Source organism: Alosa pseudoharengus, unplaced genomic scaffold (genome assembly GCF_046254945.1).
Source record: "Alosa pseudoharengus isolate Yale_2024_CS ecotype anadromous, Long Island Sound unplaced genomic scaffold, YU_APseudo_1.1 YU_APseudo_1.1_scf_15, whole genome shotgun sequence".
Lineage (NCBI taxonomy): Eukaryota > Metazoa > Chordata > Actinopteri > Clupeiformes > Clupeidae > Alosa > Alosa pseudoharengus.
In genome coordinates, this window is record NW_027468620.1 from 21,697,144 (window position 1) to 21,713,828 (window position 16,685).

Below are 16,685 nucleotides of genomic sequence, written 5' to 3' on the forward strand. Positions count from 1 at the left end.
CAACCAGAACCAATGTTCATTCATAGGCCTACACAAAGGCAATGATCGGATGGTGTTCAGTAAAGAATGTTTGTACATTGAGGATTGAGCGTGAATATGTAGCGAATAAGCGTGGCATTTTTTGTGTTTGTAAAACAAAATAAAGTTACTTCCTGTTAGATTTTTGTGTTAGTTAGAAAATTGTGTGTCGTGTTTTGCAAAATGTGTTCAAGGAAGTTGAAGACTGAGTCAAACACTGAGAGTTTCTGTATGGTTTTGCAGATTTAGTGTGGGGTTATGGTGTTTGAAAGACATGTTTAGAAAATTGTGTGACAAGCTAAGATTTAGGGTCCTATCTTGGCAATCTAAAACGCATTGTCAGTACATTTAGGGGTGTGTCCAGTCCACATTCAGGGTGGTTTTGTTATCAAATGTCGGGCGCATCTTGTGACAGTGTGTCTTCAGCTGTGCTTCATACACACCTTTCGCTATAGACCAGGTTTTTTTTGGTACACACCTTACACAGGTGTGGACCACACCTTAGCTAGACCACACCTTAGCTAAACCACACCTTAGGTCGTTAATTGCCACACCCCTGGGCGCATTGTTTAATAAATGAGCAGCGCATGCGCTGCATTTTAGATCACCAAGATAGAGCCTTTAGTGTGTAAGCAGTTGAAAAAACTGTAAGGTCAAACAAGAACAAAATTGATCTATATAAATACATAAAATTGATCAACATAGATATACTAAAGTCCTTTTAGGCAAGTCCCTCCACTCGGCGGCCATATTGCCATGTTTTTTAGGCACTTATCGGGCATCTATTTCGGCAGAAATACGCGTGTGCAAGGCTTCACGACACCAATTTTGCTCCAGCTGCGAGAGCACAAGATAGATAGATAGATACTTTATTGATCCCCAGGGGAAATTCAAGGTCTCAGCAACATACAGACAACACAAACACATTCTCTAACAGCAGAAAGAGTAATTAAAGTATATAATATAAAAACACAACTAAGCAATAAGGACAGTAGAAGATAAAGAATATGCTAAATATACTAAAATACAAATTATACTAACTAAACTTAAATACAATATATAAAAATATACTAAAATACAAATTACAAAAATACAAATTATACTAACTAACACTTAATCTAAATCAATTCTAAAAACAGTATCCACATAGTGGTGATTAATCAATCAGAGGCGCTTGCAATGACTGAGGCAGGGACTGAGCCTGTGATTCTCTGTACATAGTAAGGTATGGTAAGGTGCTCTAAGGTGCTCTGTGTGAATGAGTGTCATGGTGGTAGTGCAATGGTGATAGTGGTCATGGTCAAGTGTGGCCACAGTTCGGCTGTGGCATGGAGGGGGGGGGGGGGGTTATGCATATGTGCTAATGTGCTAATATAGCACGCAAACAGTGAGGCATAAAGACAGTGGTAAAAGTGGCTAGTGGACAGACAGTACCAAACATGGAGGGGGTGAAGAGGTAGACAGACTATGCAGAGAAGTCTATCTCTCCTCTTCCCTTAAGTGAGGCATTGAACAGTTCAATGGCCCTGGGGACAAATTACTTTCTCAGTCTGTCAGTTGTGCAAGGCAGTGAGCGAAGTCTCCAGCTGATCAGGCTCTTCTGCTTAACAATAGTGCTGTGGAGTGGGTGACACTCATTGTCCAAGATGTTGATCAGTTTGTTCAGGGTCCTTTTGTCAGATAGTGAAGTGATGCACTCCAGTTCAGCTCCCACTACAGAGCCAGCTTTCCTTACCAGCCTGTCAATTCGCCCCGCATCTTTCTTCCTTGTGCTTCCTCCCCAACATCTAAGAAGGGGAAGAGGACGCTGGCAACAATAGACTGGTAGAACATCCTGAGGAGCTTACTGCACACATTGAAGGACCGCAGCCTCCTCAGGAAGTACAGCCTGCTCTGCCCTTTCTTGTAGAGTGCATCAGTGTTGGCTGACCAGTCCAGTTTATTGTCCAGGTGGAGACCCAGATACTTGTAGGTGCTAACCACCTCCACATTGACCCCATCAATGTGGACTCGTAGCAGAGTGGGCTTAGACCTGCGGAAATCCACCACCATCTCCTTGGTCTTTGAAGTGTTAAGTTGAAGATGATTGAGTTTGCACCATTGCACAAAGTCCTCCACCAGGCTCCTGTACTCCTCCTCCTGCCCATTCCTGATACACCCCACAATTGCAGTATCATCAGAAAACTTCTGCATGTGGCATGACTCGGTGTTGTAGCAGAAGTCAGATGTGTACAGGGTGAACAGGACTGGAGATAGCACAGTTCCCTGTGGCGCTCCGGTGCTGCAGATCACAGTGTCAGAGAGACAGTTCTTCAGTCTGACGAACTGTGGTCGCTCGGTCAGGTAATCTGTAATCCAGGGGTGCATCTGGGATCTGTGTGTCTGATGGCTGTTGACTGAAGTCGTTGTCACCTCATTGTTCGTGATCGCCATGTGGGGGAGGGGTGCAAAATCCAGTGATGGTGGGGGTACGATAGCCTGTGATGATGGAGGTGAGTGTTGCGCTGGTATGTGTACAACACATGATTGGCACGATGTCTTCACAACACTCCACATGATTGGCTCAATGTATTCACGTCAATGTTTTTCCGTGGAAGGGGTGTGTGTGTAGACAACTTCCATATTGGCGTTACAAACTAAGCCCATTCATTTCTATGGAGGTTTTTTTGAGTGCTGTGTCTCCTCATTAGAAAGTCTCTGGATATACCCACATACACAAAGTTGGCAAAGCATTTTTTATTTACTCACATTTCATTTGCTTTCATAACCCATCTAGTTCTGTAAATGTTGCTACAGAGAATGAGACAGCATGCTTGGTTCACATAACCCATAACGTGACCCCAACCTGCCCCCCTCCTCCTCCACTAAAGCCCTCTGCTCACATTCCTCAGATGCGTTCATGGTGAGTGGGTCCTGGCTGGAGACTGGCTCCAGAAGTGTTTTGGGCTGGACTGCACTAGAACACCACTGACCAACCGTTACCATAGAGCACCACACTGAGAACGTCTGATCAACAACAGGAATCGGGATTCGGGAATCAGAAGAGTGTTGAAGAGCCCCATGGGGACGGGTTTTCCTCCCAATCCAATGAGTCAGCTGACGGGAGCTTTTCAATTGGAGCCAAGATGCTAATGGCAGATGATGACCTGCTGTTGCGAGAGTGAGAGTGTGTTTCACCGTCTCTGTCCAAAAGGTTTCATCTTGTTGTTTCCTGATTGGATTTGCACATACCCCTCTGGACTCCACAAGTACAGATAAACAAACAACCTTTGTGCTTGGGTCAACACTGTTTGGATATGCAGTGTTTTGAAATTGTCATCTGTGTGTGTGTGTGTGTGTGTGTGTGTGTGTGTGTGTGTGTGTGTGTGTGTGTGTGTGTGTGTGTGTGTGTGTATAAAGGGAGATATTTCACAAGGAGATGGCAAATGAAACCCATGACCACTGCTGACCATTAAGACACTGCCTTGAAGCCCAGAGCCGCTGAGCTCTTAGGTGACCCCAAGCTGCTGTGGCCAAACGCACCCATATCTCTTTACATTCTCTCAAGGCCCTGACAAATGAGCCGGTGTATAAATAGCTAATGAGCTGGGTTTCAGCCAGTCAGATGCGAGGTGGGGAGAGGAAAGGTGGAGCGATGGGAGGAGGGGAGAGATTGGAGGAGAGATGGGGAGATGGGGGGAGGTAGGAGGAGAGGAAGATGGAGGGAATATGGAGGATGCAGGCGAGCGGAGGCCACGCCTGGCCACCAGAGGAGGTTGGGTGCTGCTGAGTCATTGAGCCTACAGCAGGTGCCAGCGACTCCCGAGGCTCAGACACCAGAGTCTGCAAAATGGACTTTATGATTGACAGCCACTATGAGTCAGCGCTCTCTCTCTCTCTCTCGTCCCCCCCTCTCTCTCTTTCTCTCAATTTATCTTCTGCTCTTTTTTATGCAGACTTCTCCTCTATCTTAGAACTCATGCACACCTCAGAGATCTTCAAATTGAGATTAGAACCCAAAGCTAGTGATGGCCAGACGTGGTGAATCAAGCCGTCACAGAGAGGTTAAAAATAGTTATATTTCCTAAAACAGTTTGAAAGCTGGATAACAGACTGTTATGTCTGGAAAAGATCTCTATCAACTCTATGTTCCCCGCAACCAAAAACGATGCAAGGCCATCCGACTCTGGGCAAATCATCCCAAATGTAATGAGCCTTGCTGTAATGCTATAGCGTCACAGCTCCAACTAGTGTGAAAGTTAAATCAGCAGTTTCAATCTGATTCAGTCCCTCTCCCTGCCAATTGAACTCTCCAACCCCACTCCATCAGGCACCGGGGGGGGGGGGGGGGGGGGGGGGGGGTTAGGAACGTTCACTACCACGCAGTTGCTCAAGGCATGGACCAATCTTTTGATGACTCACTCAGATGGTGCTTGTGATGGCTGACTTTGATGTAAGGAGGATGAGAGGATATTGCTCATGTAGATAACTCCTCATCAGCCGGTACCATGATACACAGTACCTCTATAGCATCCTGAAATATCAATATGAGCTACAGGGTTTGATGGCCCTTCAGGGCTGAACAGAAACTCATTAGTCTGGAATGATAGATAGCTTTGAATCGTACAAACAGCTTGTCAATGTACTGTGGCTGCAAGTCACATGATTGCGATTAAAGGTTTTCTTTTCTTTTGTTTTTGTGGAAATATAGTCCATATGTATACCCATGCACATTAATTTTAAAAGATTAATGAATTTTTCTTTTTATAAAGAACAAGCTAATCTGTGTTGTGAGGCCTAATCAAATAATAATGACCGTGGACAGCTGATGTTTAACGAAAGTGACAGATTTGGTTTAGATTCATCCTGAAACACTTTTCCACTACGGTACTACATCCACTACATCTAATTGCATCAATGGGAATAAGATTTCAAAAACGTCTTTGTGAAAGACCAACAGAGTGCTGCATCTGGCACACAGTCCTTTCTGTCCTTTCACAACTACCTCACACATCTCTCTCTCTCTCCTTTCTCTCTCCCTCTCTTCTCTCCCTCTTTCCCTTCTTTCGCTCAGCTGCTCTTCTTGTAAAGGGTGTCCCAATCTGTCAGTTCTCAGAGAGCCCAGCCCACTCTCATAAGAGCAGCCCTCACACACGGACGCAAACACTCTCTCTCTCACACACACACACTCACTCTCTCTCTCTCTCTCACACACAAATACATCCTCACGCAGTGGCACACAAACTGAGACTCACAGAGACTGTCTGCCCCTCACCACTGCTGGCAACGGAAAACACTCGCACTCCGACAGGCAAGCTCTCCAGCGCTCGCTCACACTCACACTCACACACACATAAAGAATCTGTACCGGTGGTCCATAATGGATGTACTGAAGAAAGGCTTCTCCATTGCTAAGGAGGGCGTGGTGGCGGCAGCTGAGAAGACCAAGGCGGGCGTGGAGGAAGCGGCCGCTAAGACTAAAGAGGGGGTCATGTACGTTGGTGAGTAGCCCAGGAGCCTGGGGGCTGATCTGGGGGTGGTCGGTAGAGTCAGACAGACTGGCTGCTGGGCACCATGCATGGCTACATTTAATTTTCAGGGCTATACTAGACTAGAACAGAATGTGGAAATGTTTGGTATTGACCTGCCCATGTATTTACTGGCGTCATTCTTTGTTTGATAAAACAGACAGAAGTCATGATGAGAAAAGTAATAATATAATACCCACTCCAAGTAATAATATAATACCCACTCCAAAAATATCAAGAGGTTAATATAAAGAAATGCAGTTTAAGTTTAATGCAAAATGAAGGATGGACAATAGGGAGGTGCCTTTTGTTTAGAAGTTGTTAAAAGTATAAGATCAGTGCTGTGAAAAGAGAGATGCTATTCATATACAGGTGGCTGAAGATTTATTAGCAGTCTATTAGGGTGTGCGGGAGGGATGTGGTGTAATATACACGCTTGAGAAAAGATCAGTGTTCTTATTCTAACTGAGGAAATGTTATACCTTTATGTTGTCTTGATATACAGTATGTCATAACATCATAACAACAAGATGTTTTCTTTTTAATTTAAATATGAACACTGAAAAACCAAGGCATGCAAACGATTTCACTGTCAAAATCAAATTATCAGAATTGCTGTGGAGGAACAAATGTTCATCTATCATTCTGACATGAAATCTGCATGAGTAGGGAGAAAGACAGAGAGAGCGAGAGAGCAAAAGAGAGAGAGAGAGAAAGAGAAAAAGAGAGCTGCAAGTACACAGTATGTGTGTGTGTGTGTGTGTGTGTGTGTGTGTGTGTTTGTGTTACGCTTTCTGTCTACCTACCCACTATTGAAGTGAACAACACTGGCCCTCTCCAACACTGTCCTTTCATCCTCCTTACATCCATACCCAGTACCTACACACACACACACACACACACACACACACACACACACACACACACACACACACACACACACACACACACACACAGCAGGACCCCAGGGCAGACTGGGTTGTTTCCCCGCATAGGTTCAATATGCTCCCATTTCCTGCTCACTGGCCCTGTCTTGCAGAGAGGGATATAAGGAGAAAGAAAGGAAGAAAGAAAGAAAGGGAGAGAGGTGACTGGAGGGAGGATGGGGCTTGCACTCTTGTTACGCACTAATAATTATCCAGGATGCCATCAGCTTATTAGATATTGATCACAGTCATATCTAAAGCCCATTTTGTAATAAACCTCCATTAGAAAATGACTCCTTCCACAGTCACCTATCAAATAAGGAACATGCAGTAGACTTAATGCTCCACAATTTACTTTTAAAATGAATTAAACGCTCTGATTCCAAACTGCTCCTGAATGATGAAATTCCTAACATTCAAAGGAAATCATTGCAGGCCATACTGTACCGTCAATGTTTTCTGTCCTCTCTGACAATATTCACTTTTCATTAATTCCTAAGAGGGAAGGCTGGTCATTCAAGACCCAGGCTTCTCAAGGCTTTCGACACAATACACACACACACACACACACACAGAGAGAGAGAGACACACACACACACAGACATACACCATCACCCCATTTTTTCAACAGCAAAGCTTGATTCACTCCAAATTCACTCCACCAGAATTAATGTCATAAATTTTAATGCTACCCTTCCATTGACTGTTGGTATAGAATGTCTGCGTGGTGCGCCACTTTTACAAGATCCTCAGGTCAGGTGCGATAGTGTGTGTGCGTGTGTGTGTGTGTGTGAGTGTGTGTGCATGTGTGTGTGTGTGTGCATGTGTGTGTGTGTGTGCATGTGTGTGAGTGTGTGTGTCTGTGTGTGTGGGGGGTGGGGTGGTGTTTGTGGTGGAGCCACTGGAGCGGGATGCTTTGTTATGACGTGCGGCTGTCCAGGGCCGTGCCCAGACGCATGGGGCTGCACAGAGCTGTTCGCTGTTGGATTACTGTTGTGTACAGTGGCATGACAGCGGGGTGTTGCTGCATTGTGGGGTCTTTTGTCCAAAGCACAGCTGCAGATCGAAGATTGCGTGTGCGTTGTGTGTTAGCGTGTGTGAATGTGATGAGACTGTGTGTGCTTGTCATAGTGTCTGTGTGTGTGTGTGTGTGTGTGTGTGTGTGTATGTATGTGTGTGTTTGTCCATGCATATTCATGTGTGTGCGTGCATGTGTGTATATTTACTGTATGCTTGTACTTTTGCCATTACACATGTGCATGTGTTTGCATTTGCAGTGAAATGTGTTTGTGAGGGAGACATAGGGTATCACATGTATGCATCCGTAAGAGTGCAGGAGAAGAAGGTCTGGATGGCAGTAAAAGCTTTAAGGCGCATCATCACATCTCACCCAGAGCTGGAGGGTCACAGAGAGCAACAGAGAGCTTTTTACAGCAGTTACTCTTGCCAAGTCATCCTCACATGGCTAGCTTTTAGACACACACCCAGACACACACACACACACGCACGCACACACACACGCACGCACGCACGCACGCACGCACGCACACACACACACACACATACACACACACACACACACACATACACAGTCGCATGCACGCAAACACACACACAAAAAAAAAAAAAAAAAAAAATGATGTCGATGTTTAGTTTTCTCCCTCATTTTACTCATAGTGTAAACTGATTAGATAGATAGATAGATAGATAGATAGATAGATAGATACTGTATTGATCCCCAAGGGGAAATTCAAGAATCTCTGCGTAATAATCCAATTGGCATATAAAACTCACACACTTGCTCCCATCTTACATTTCCCCCTCCCCCTCAATCTGCTCCTCTTTACACACTTACGTAAGGCCCACTTAATCAGGGAAAGAAGATAGAACCTTCTAGATGAATTAATCAAGGATAAGACTGTGCAGGAAGCCCAAGCCAAATGGTTCCTGGTGAGAATAGGGAGACAGAATATAATTAATGGAGAGCTCTCTGAAAATCATTACAGAACGGGCAGAAAATAGATACCTCACTAGATTTGCACGACTCTAGGGATTGCCGTTTGCCACATTGTGTGGCACTGAGTTAAATGTCATGTCATTTTTTGTCTGAGAAGGGTAGTGTTGAGATCTGAGACTGTAATTAATCTCTCAGCTTGATTACAGTTCATAAGAGTGGTTTCAATATCCAGTATGCAATAACAATATCCAGTGTAATAAGGCGGTTCCTGGAAAGTGGTGTCATGTTATGACAGGGGCTGGCAAGAGAGCACAGCATCACGGTGTGCTCCTAACTGACCAATGACGTGGCTAGAATATCCACGTTCTAGAGTTCAATCAGTTCATTGTCAGTGAACACAATGCCACCACATTTTGAGTTTCGCCCATTTGTTGTATTTTCTGTTCATGATTGTTGTGGTGTGCGTGGCCCTTAGCCTGCAGATGAAAGCAACACACACACTGGTCAGCTCCAAGCACTCTGAGATTGACGGGAAGAACACAGAGAAAGCTTGTTGTGGAGACCACTGACATGGAAGACTAAGAGGGAGTGAGAGAGTAAGGAGAGGGAGAGAGAGAGGGAGGGAGAGAGAGATAGAGAGAGAGGGAGGGAGAGAGATAGAGAGAGAGAGGGAGAGAGAGAGATGCAACAGCATCCCAGATGCCTCTTGTGTCTCAGTGGCACGAGTAGGTTTGTCTGTATTTGTCTGTCCGATTGGACCACAGACCCAGGCCCACTGGAGTCAATGGAGAGAGAGGGGGGGTTGACCTTTCCTTCCTCAAGGAGTCTTTGTGAAGTGAAGCTGGGCAGCTGTCCAGGCCCCAGAGACAGAGGCGGCTGTTGTAAAAACGGCCTGGAAGAGAACAGAGAGTTCTGGAGCATCAGACCATACAGCGTCCTGCTCTGAAAGGGCCTGTCTGTAGTAAAATAGGAAAACATGGCACAAGAATGTGTTGGCTGGAATCAACTGTCGGCTCTAATTACCGCAGGCTGCCTTCTCAGACCAGCAGCATGTAAAATGACCTTAATTGATGGGTGCATTTTTACTTTCCGTTTCAGGAACGAAGACCAAGGAAGGAGTGCAGTCAGGTGTAAACACAGGTAAGTGGTGACATTTAACGGATTACTTTTGTTTATTCTTGCTTTATAATCTATTCTATTCTCTGCATCTTCATTATGTGACTGGATAAACTACTTTCTCTCTCTCTCTCTCTCTCTCTCTCTCCTCTCTCTCTCTCTCCCAGTTGCCCAGAAGACGACTGATCAGGCTAATACTGCGGCTGACGCAGCAGTGGCCGGTGCCAACGAGGTGTCAGAGAAGGCAGTGGAGGGCCTGGAGCAGGCCGTGGCAGCAACCGGCTTGGTGAGAGACAGAGAGAGAGAGAGAGAGAATGAATGAATGAATGAATGAATGAATGAATGAATGAATGAATGAATGAATGAATGAATGAACGAATGATGAATGAATGAATGAATGAAGAGGAGAGAACGTAATTGAATGAGAGAATGAATGAAAGAATGAATACATGAATGAAGGAGGCAAAGAGCCAAAGGTATGAGAGTGATGGAGTGAGTGATGGAGAGAGAGGGGGGGTGAGTACATAGACGGATGGGGTGAGCGAGCCAGTGAGCGAGGGAGTGAGAGATTAAGTAAGTGAATTGATTTCGCTAATGGAGGCGTCTATAGCACATCTCTCAACAGGCCTCCCCTCTTCCACACTAGAGGGACCCAAAGATTACTATAAGGGGAACTAGATGTATAAGATATCATAAAATAGCATGAGCTATTGAGGGAGCATACTATTGTTTAATTTAATTACATTTTTCTTCATCTTTTAACTTTAATCACCTATTAAAGTAGATATACCTTAGCCAAGTCATTTACATCTAAAAGAAATGTCCTCTCATTTACATTGCATCATTTTTTGCTATATGAACCTGGTCTACTTTTCTGCATCCCATCTAACCATCATACTTTTGGTGACAGAGTTTTGAGAGTATTTTCTGTTGCTGCCCCCACTTTATGGAATCCTGTCCCTCTCTACCTGAGGTCAGCTTAAATCCCTCAGTGTTTTTAAGTCCACACTTAAAACTCATGTTTATGTTTGTGTTTCTATGTCATGTTTCGTTGTTACATGCATGTGTATATGTATATATGACTTTTATTATGTATTTATTATTAATCTACAGTATTTATACTTTCACAGTGTTGTATAGACCCTTAAATAAAAACAAAAACAATGCTTGAACGTTCTATTTGGGCCCCAATCTACTTCCTCTGCATTAAGATAACATATGGAATGTTAAAAAGGAAGTCTTGTGGGGCCAACTATGATGCTGATAATGGAACTCTCTTGAAAGGGTCTATACTTGTTATTTTAGAAGCAGTAGCAGTGGTAGAATCAATAGCACAAATTCATAGCTGTGTTTCAAAGTCCATTATAAAAGTTGCATCATATTCTGGTTCCCCTTACATAAATAATGGGATAATCCACATAAAAACAAACATACTATTCCAAGTCTGTCTTTTGGGAAAGTTAGGATGTTTTTAAGTATCTTGTGTTTTGTTGCTGTGTTTTGTTGATTCTTGTTCTGTTGTTATCGTGTGTGTTCTGTTGCTTGTTGTTCTGTTGTTGTAAACTTGTTGTTTTGTTTTCTCCTGTGTTTCCCCCCTCTCCCTCCACACACACACACACACTCTGCGTTCGGTGGCCCTCAGGAGGATCCAATGGCTGAGGTGCTTACACAGTGTGGGGCATTGCAAGCTCAGGCGGAGTCTGGGAGGGTGGTGGGGTGGGCATTGGGGTTTGATGCATGGCATGTCCTCAGTGCCCTCTCATGCCATGTCTAGCACACTGCTGCTGAAGTGCATTCATTACTGACTCGATACTGATCCTAGATCAGGATGAAGATTACTAATGTAACATATCTGTGCCTTGGTGAGATAGAGGGAACTATGGTAGGCTCGCTGGGCCAGTTTCAGTCACACAGTCAGTCTATGCCTCCCACCCAGGTTTATGCCCATGGAGGGAGCTGGTAAACAACTCTGTTCCTACCGGCCAAACAGGGAGCACACAGGGACAAGGGCTTCGGATGGCAGCCTAATCGAGTGGGGACCGGCGCTCACAGTTAAAATTCAATTGAAGTCCTGCCATAATAGGATGTGTGTGATGTGTGTGTGTGTTTGTCCCAGTGTGTGAGTGTGCATGTGACCTTGTTGACTGTGTGCGCACTGTGTGTGGGTGTGGACTACAAAAAGAATGTGGCCATGTACAGAATGGATACACACATGCATGTGTGTGTGTGTGTGTGTGTGTAAGAGAGAGAGAGAGAGAGAGAGAAATAAAATAGAGAAGGAAACAGAAGTGTGTGTGTCTTTGCACATGAAGGGGGCTGAGGTAAAAAAAATGCTATGTGTGTGTGTGTGTGTGGTGTATGTGTGTGTGTGTGTGTGTGTGTGTGTGCGCGTGTGTGTGTTTGAGCACATGTGCGTGCATGTGCCCTATTGTATCCAGTGATCTCAGACAGGCTCAGGAGAAAAGCAGCATTCTGTAATTAAAATCTTCAGTCTGCCTCTGCGGAGCCCCATCCAGCCTCTGCTCCCATCTCACAACAACAACAATAACAGACCATTGTTTCACTACGGGAGCCAGCAGAAGACTGTACAGCACACCACACAGAAGATCACAATTAGATTCAATAGCACAACTACAGGACATCACTTACTCAGTGTGATGCATGACTAACCTTCTACTACAAGGAAATCATTATGAAAGTAATGATTATCATGATGACATTTTATGGATATAATGCCTTGGGCAGTCATTCTGCATCCATTCATCAACAATCTGTTTATAGAAGCTTGTTTATCACACAAAGCCTGCATGGGTATTTAATCATGCTCTAACCTTCTGAATATCTCCTGATCAAAAGCCTGGTCATATTCTTTGAGCACACACAGACGATTTTGGCTTATACACTGCATCATTGTTAGCATCTAGAATATTGTTTGAAAAGCTTGGGTTATTTCATCGGTACGTCCGTTTGTCTGTCTTTGCTGACCCTTGACCTGTCTGTTTTTCCCGTTCTCTCTGCGTGCGTCTCTTAGGTGGAGATCACCAAAACAGAAGAGGGTGCCGAGGAGGCTGCTGAGGTGGCACAGTAGGTGAGAGAGCAGGAGACGAGGAGGAGAGAGGAAGGGAGGGGAGAGGAAGAGGAGTGAAGGTGAAAAAGAGGGAAAAGAAATAAAGTGTAACTAAAACTAATTTGAATATTGACTGAACTAAGCAAAAATCTATTCACTAATTTCTAGCTAGCTTCATCCATGAGTCACATCCCCCATGAGGCCCACTGCCTGACTTTGGACTTTGTCCGCCATTTAAATTAGGGCCAATCTGTGGATGGCGAGATAAAAGGTAGAGTTTATAGGAAGACGAAGATAGAGATGCACTGAAGCCATTAAAAGTTTGACCTACACATGGGTCACCTTCCCAGGAAGTAAGGGCACCCTCACAGGAACTCTTTTAATTGGCTGACATTTGCCAAGTGAAGGTATTTTCAATGTATGTTAAAGTAATGAGCGCTGAGGTGGAATGACCAATCGAACGAATCGATGTGAGTGATAGTCTTACCATCTGCTTTGTCATTATCTATGACGGGCTGTAGTCAGTAGTAATTTCAGCTATAAGGAGCAATTCAATGTGTATTGAAATGGAACCTTAAGGTCATCATGAAAAAATTATGAAATCCTCATTTGCAGTCACCATCACAAAAGCTAAAAATAACACGACCCACTTTGATACTACAGCAACCTATTCAGCCTCAGTTATACACAGATAGTCTACTTTTTATACGATTGCAGAATTGGTTCTGAATCAGGATACTTTGTGAAGGATATTTATACATTTATATAGAAAATAGTAAAACATCATTGACATGTCTCTTTCCCTCTGTCAGGGTTTAAATGTTGTACTCCAGGATCCCTTCCCCACCCCATGTCACCTCTTCGGTTAGGAGGAAAACATCTGCTGGCAACCCCATGCCTGCTGTTCAGTTCATTACCGTCATGCAAAGGACACCGGAGCTGATTTGTCTACTACTTTACTATTGTTATGTAGTTTTTTTATTTATATGCAACACACAGACACACACACACACAATGCAAACATTTTTACCTCAGCCCCCATCATGTGCAAACACACACACACAGACACTGACAATGTTACTGACACACAAGCTTATATATAAGAGAAACCTGCCCAACCAACACTAAGACACGCATGACACCCCCGTGACAGACAACTACTGTATGGGGGCAGACGCCTAGCCATGCTCACGGTCACACAACGTGGCTCAACCTTTCCCCTTTCCCTTTGGTGTATTCACCTTATTCCGCGCGCAAACATGGGGGCGCTAGCTTTGCCCACATTGTCTCCGAACTTCCGATTGAGCAGTACATCCATTGCGATACTTTGAGATAGCAGAGCTCTATCGAGATGACTGGCATCATATATTATGGGTCATCCTAAAGTTAGGAACGTTTATTTAGGATTTTGGTGACTTAAGACATTTCTGTTATACAGCTTTCCTATCTGAAGTTAGGAAAAAAACTGACTTTGGAGCGGCTGTTCTGTAAGTTAGCCTCTCTATCCTCTTCTGCCGTGTTATCCCAATGAAGCTAACTAGACGTAGCTAGCCGACCGGACGTTTAAAGACAACGTGGAATTTAAAAAAATGGGCGGGGCTGAATAAGGTGAATACGCTGTCAGCTAGAGTAGTTCCTGCCATTCAGCAGTGAAGATAACATTGTACATATGCTGTCGCTGTGTGAGGTTTGCTGATTAAGCCATTGAAGTGAAGGCCTGTCTTGTCTGGGTTAGACATTATGAGTGTCACTAAGGAGGTTCAATGAAGGAAAGGAATACTAGCAGAACCACAGGGCTCTAAGGCCTAACTACTCTAGAACCGAGCATAAAACTTGAAACCATATGACTGTGTTTGGTGTAGGAGCTTTGATGTATTGCCGGAGGGTTGACATCTAGGGATGGCTGGGATGAATATTAGCTGTGAAATGTTTTGTCAGTAGATGAGACGTGCTCCTGTTTACTGAGAAAATGACTTAAGTCAGCTGCTGTGAGAGACAGTCCAACACTGACACTGAAGAGTTTCCTCTTATTCTAATTCAGGGGGCCAAATATCTTTTCACTAATCTTTGTTTTAAGCCATACACAAGGCTCCATTAGCTTTTATTCTACATACATAAACATAAACCCACACAGGTACACACACAACCTCAATAGACGATTGCTTGACTCATCTAGTCCATAACTGTCACTTAACCAGACCTCTGATTTTATAAACTGGAACTTCAATAAAGACCATTTTGTTTAATTCCAAATGACTGTAAACACATATCTGTTATCTGTGTTACAATACCTGACGAGATGTTAACAGCCAAAACTATGACAATGTCGACATATGATGTGTATTGTGTTCTGTAGAATTATGCCTGCCATGAAGTAATGTTTAAGCCACTGTGGGAAGTCCTCAACCATTAGAAAGAGTAGTTTAACATGTTTTCCTGCAAACAAGCAAAACAAAATCAAGCTAAGAACTGTAATCCCAGTGGACCACCGTGTAACAGCAGCCCAGACATTTTATTACTCTAGACTTGTGGCCTTTATAAGGGTATAATTATTACTAGGCGGCTTAAAGTAGGTGTTATTAGCCCAGGAGTATGGGTTCCATCATTAGGAAGACACTGGGCTCAAATGGATCACATTGCAAAGCAGATCAAGAGTCTCACTATTGAAAAGGTTGGATTTTCTTTCCCTAGAAGCCAATGTCAGTATGCAAGTAATTGTGAAATACTAGACTTGGAAAGGAGACACGTTATTATTGACAGTTGAATAAATCTAGTGCTTGTGCAATGCCAAAGGAATGCTCGACTTGCTGAGGGGCAAATACTTCAGAAAGTAGAAACAGCTTGGAAAGTAGCCAATACCACCAGCACGAAAGAATATCTACAGAGATATTTGTAAGAATGCTTAGATTCACACTTAATAATTAAAAACAAAAAATTTTTTACAAACCTAATGTGTCATGATTCGAAATCTACAAAAGGTCTGAGCCAATTGTCACGTATTTTCATCATCATATTTGCCAATTTTAATAATATAATAACTCACCTATTGTAATTAATCACATAATTGCTTTAAATTCAACTCGTATGACTAATTATGTCAGGTTTGCTCATCCGTCACAAATAGGTTTACTCTTAGTCATCACATGAGCCTTCTACGCCCACAGGAATGCCACTGCCACCACCACCGCTGCAGTTTGGAACGCTATTCTGCACCCCAGAGAAATATCCCAAGACTGTCACATTAAAACCAACAGAAGAAAGAAAGAAAAAAGACCCACAAGTGGAAGGTAGCAAATTCCTCTCTGAGATCAAAAATGGTGTAAGGACACTGCCACTCTTCCACAAATTGTTTGACGCCCATTATCCAGTACATCAGCTGATCGGACAGTAAAAACAGGGAGGAGACACACCCAGCCTGAGAAGAGTGGACGCTTGTACCACACCTGTTCTCTCACATCAAATATTTTTTTGCGCATTCACCAATACAATAGGGCTGAGCCTCAGTAAACTCTGTGAAAGCACTATGTGAAAATCTGGCACATACACATACAGAAAGGTTTCTGATGAAAGTCATAACTCCTCATGCTCAGACTTAATCATATATTTTCGTATGGAGGACATATTGATGGGTAAAAACAAATGCTAGACTCTGACGGCTGTGTTTTTCATGCTTTTCATGCTTTATGGCTTGAAGTCATAAGTTAGCGCTTGTCAACATTCTTACGCTGGGAGGTACAGAGCTTGTCAGCTGCTTTTCCAGTTTACTTTTTGAAAAATTTCAAAAAAAAAAACACTCAGAAATGCACATACTGTACACATAAGGCCACGCCGTAGCAGTGAAACAATGGTTCATCATACAAACATCTTGATAATCCTTTAGACTGCAACATGTATGTATGCTTGTGTTTTCCTTGAAACTGACATTGCACCACATCTTGTAAAACTTACGCTGTGGCTAAGGTTCTTTAAGTGCAGTAAACTCATCTGTAATTTGCTTTAGACGGAAGTATCTATGCACGCAAGTTCTCAAAAAACACACGACTGCTTGTTCATAATCAAAAAAAATATTTTTTACCATTTTATTTTCTATCTCT

At 43.5% G+C, this 16,685-nt stretch overlaps 1 protein-coding gene across 2 annotated transcripts; it reads left to right on the top strand.

Annotated features, from left to right (window-relative positions):
• The first annotated feature begins 5,128 nt into the window (after positions 1-5,128).
• sncga (synuclein, gamma a) lies at positions 5,129-13,976 on the top strand. Of its 2 annotated transcripts, XM_076285891.1 has the most exons (6): positions 5,129-5,498; positions 9,507-9,548; positions 9,692-9,810; positions 11,167-11,184; positions 12,556-12,612; positions 13,404-13,976. In XM_076285891.1, the coding sequence occupies exons 1-5, from the start codon at positions 5,378-5,380 to the stop codon at positions 12,610-12,612; spliced, it is 357 nt and encodes a 118-aa protein (XP_076142006.1). In that variant the 5' UTR covers positions 5,129-5,377; the 3' UTR covers positions 13,404-13,976. The 2 variants fall into 2 exon arrangements, with proteins under 2 accessions (XP_076142006.1, XP_076142008.1); XM_076285893.1 differs by lacking the exon at positions 11,167-11,184.
• Positions 13,977-16,685: the final 2,709 nt, after the last annotated feature.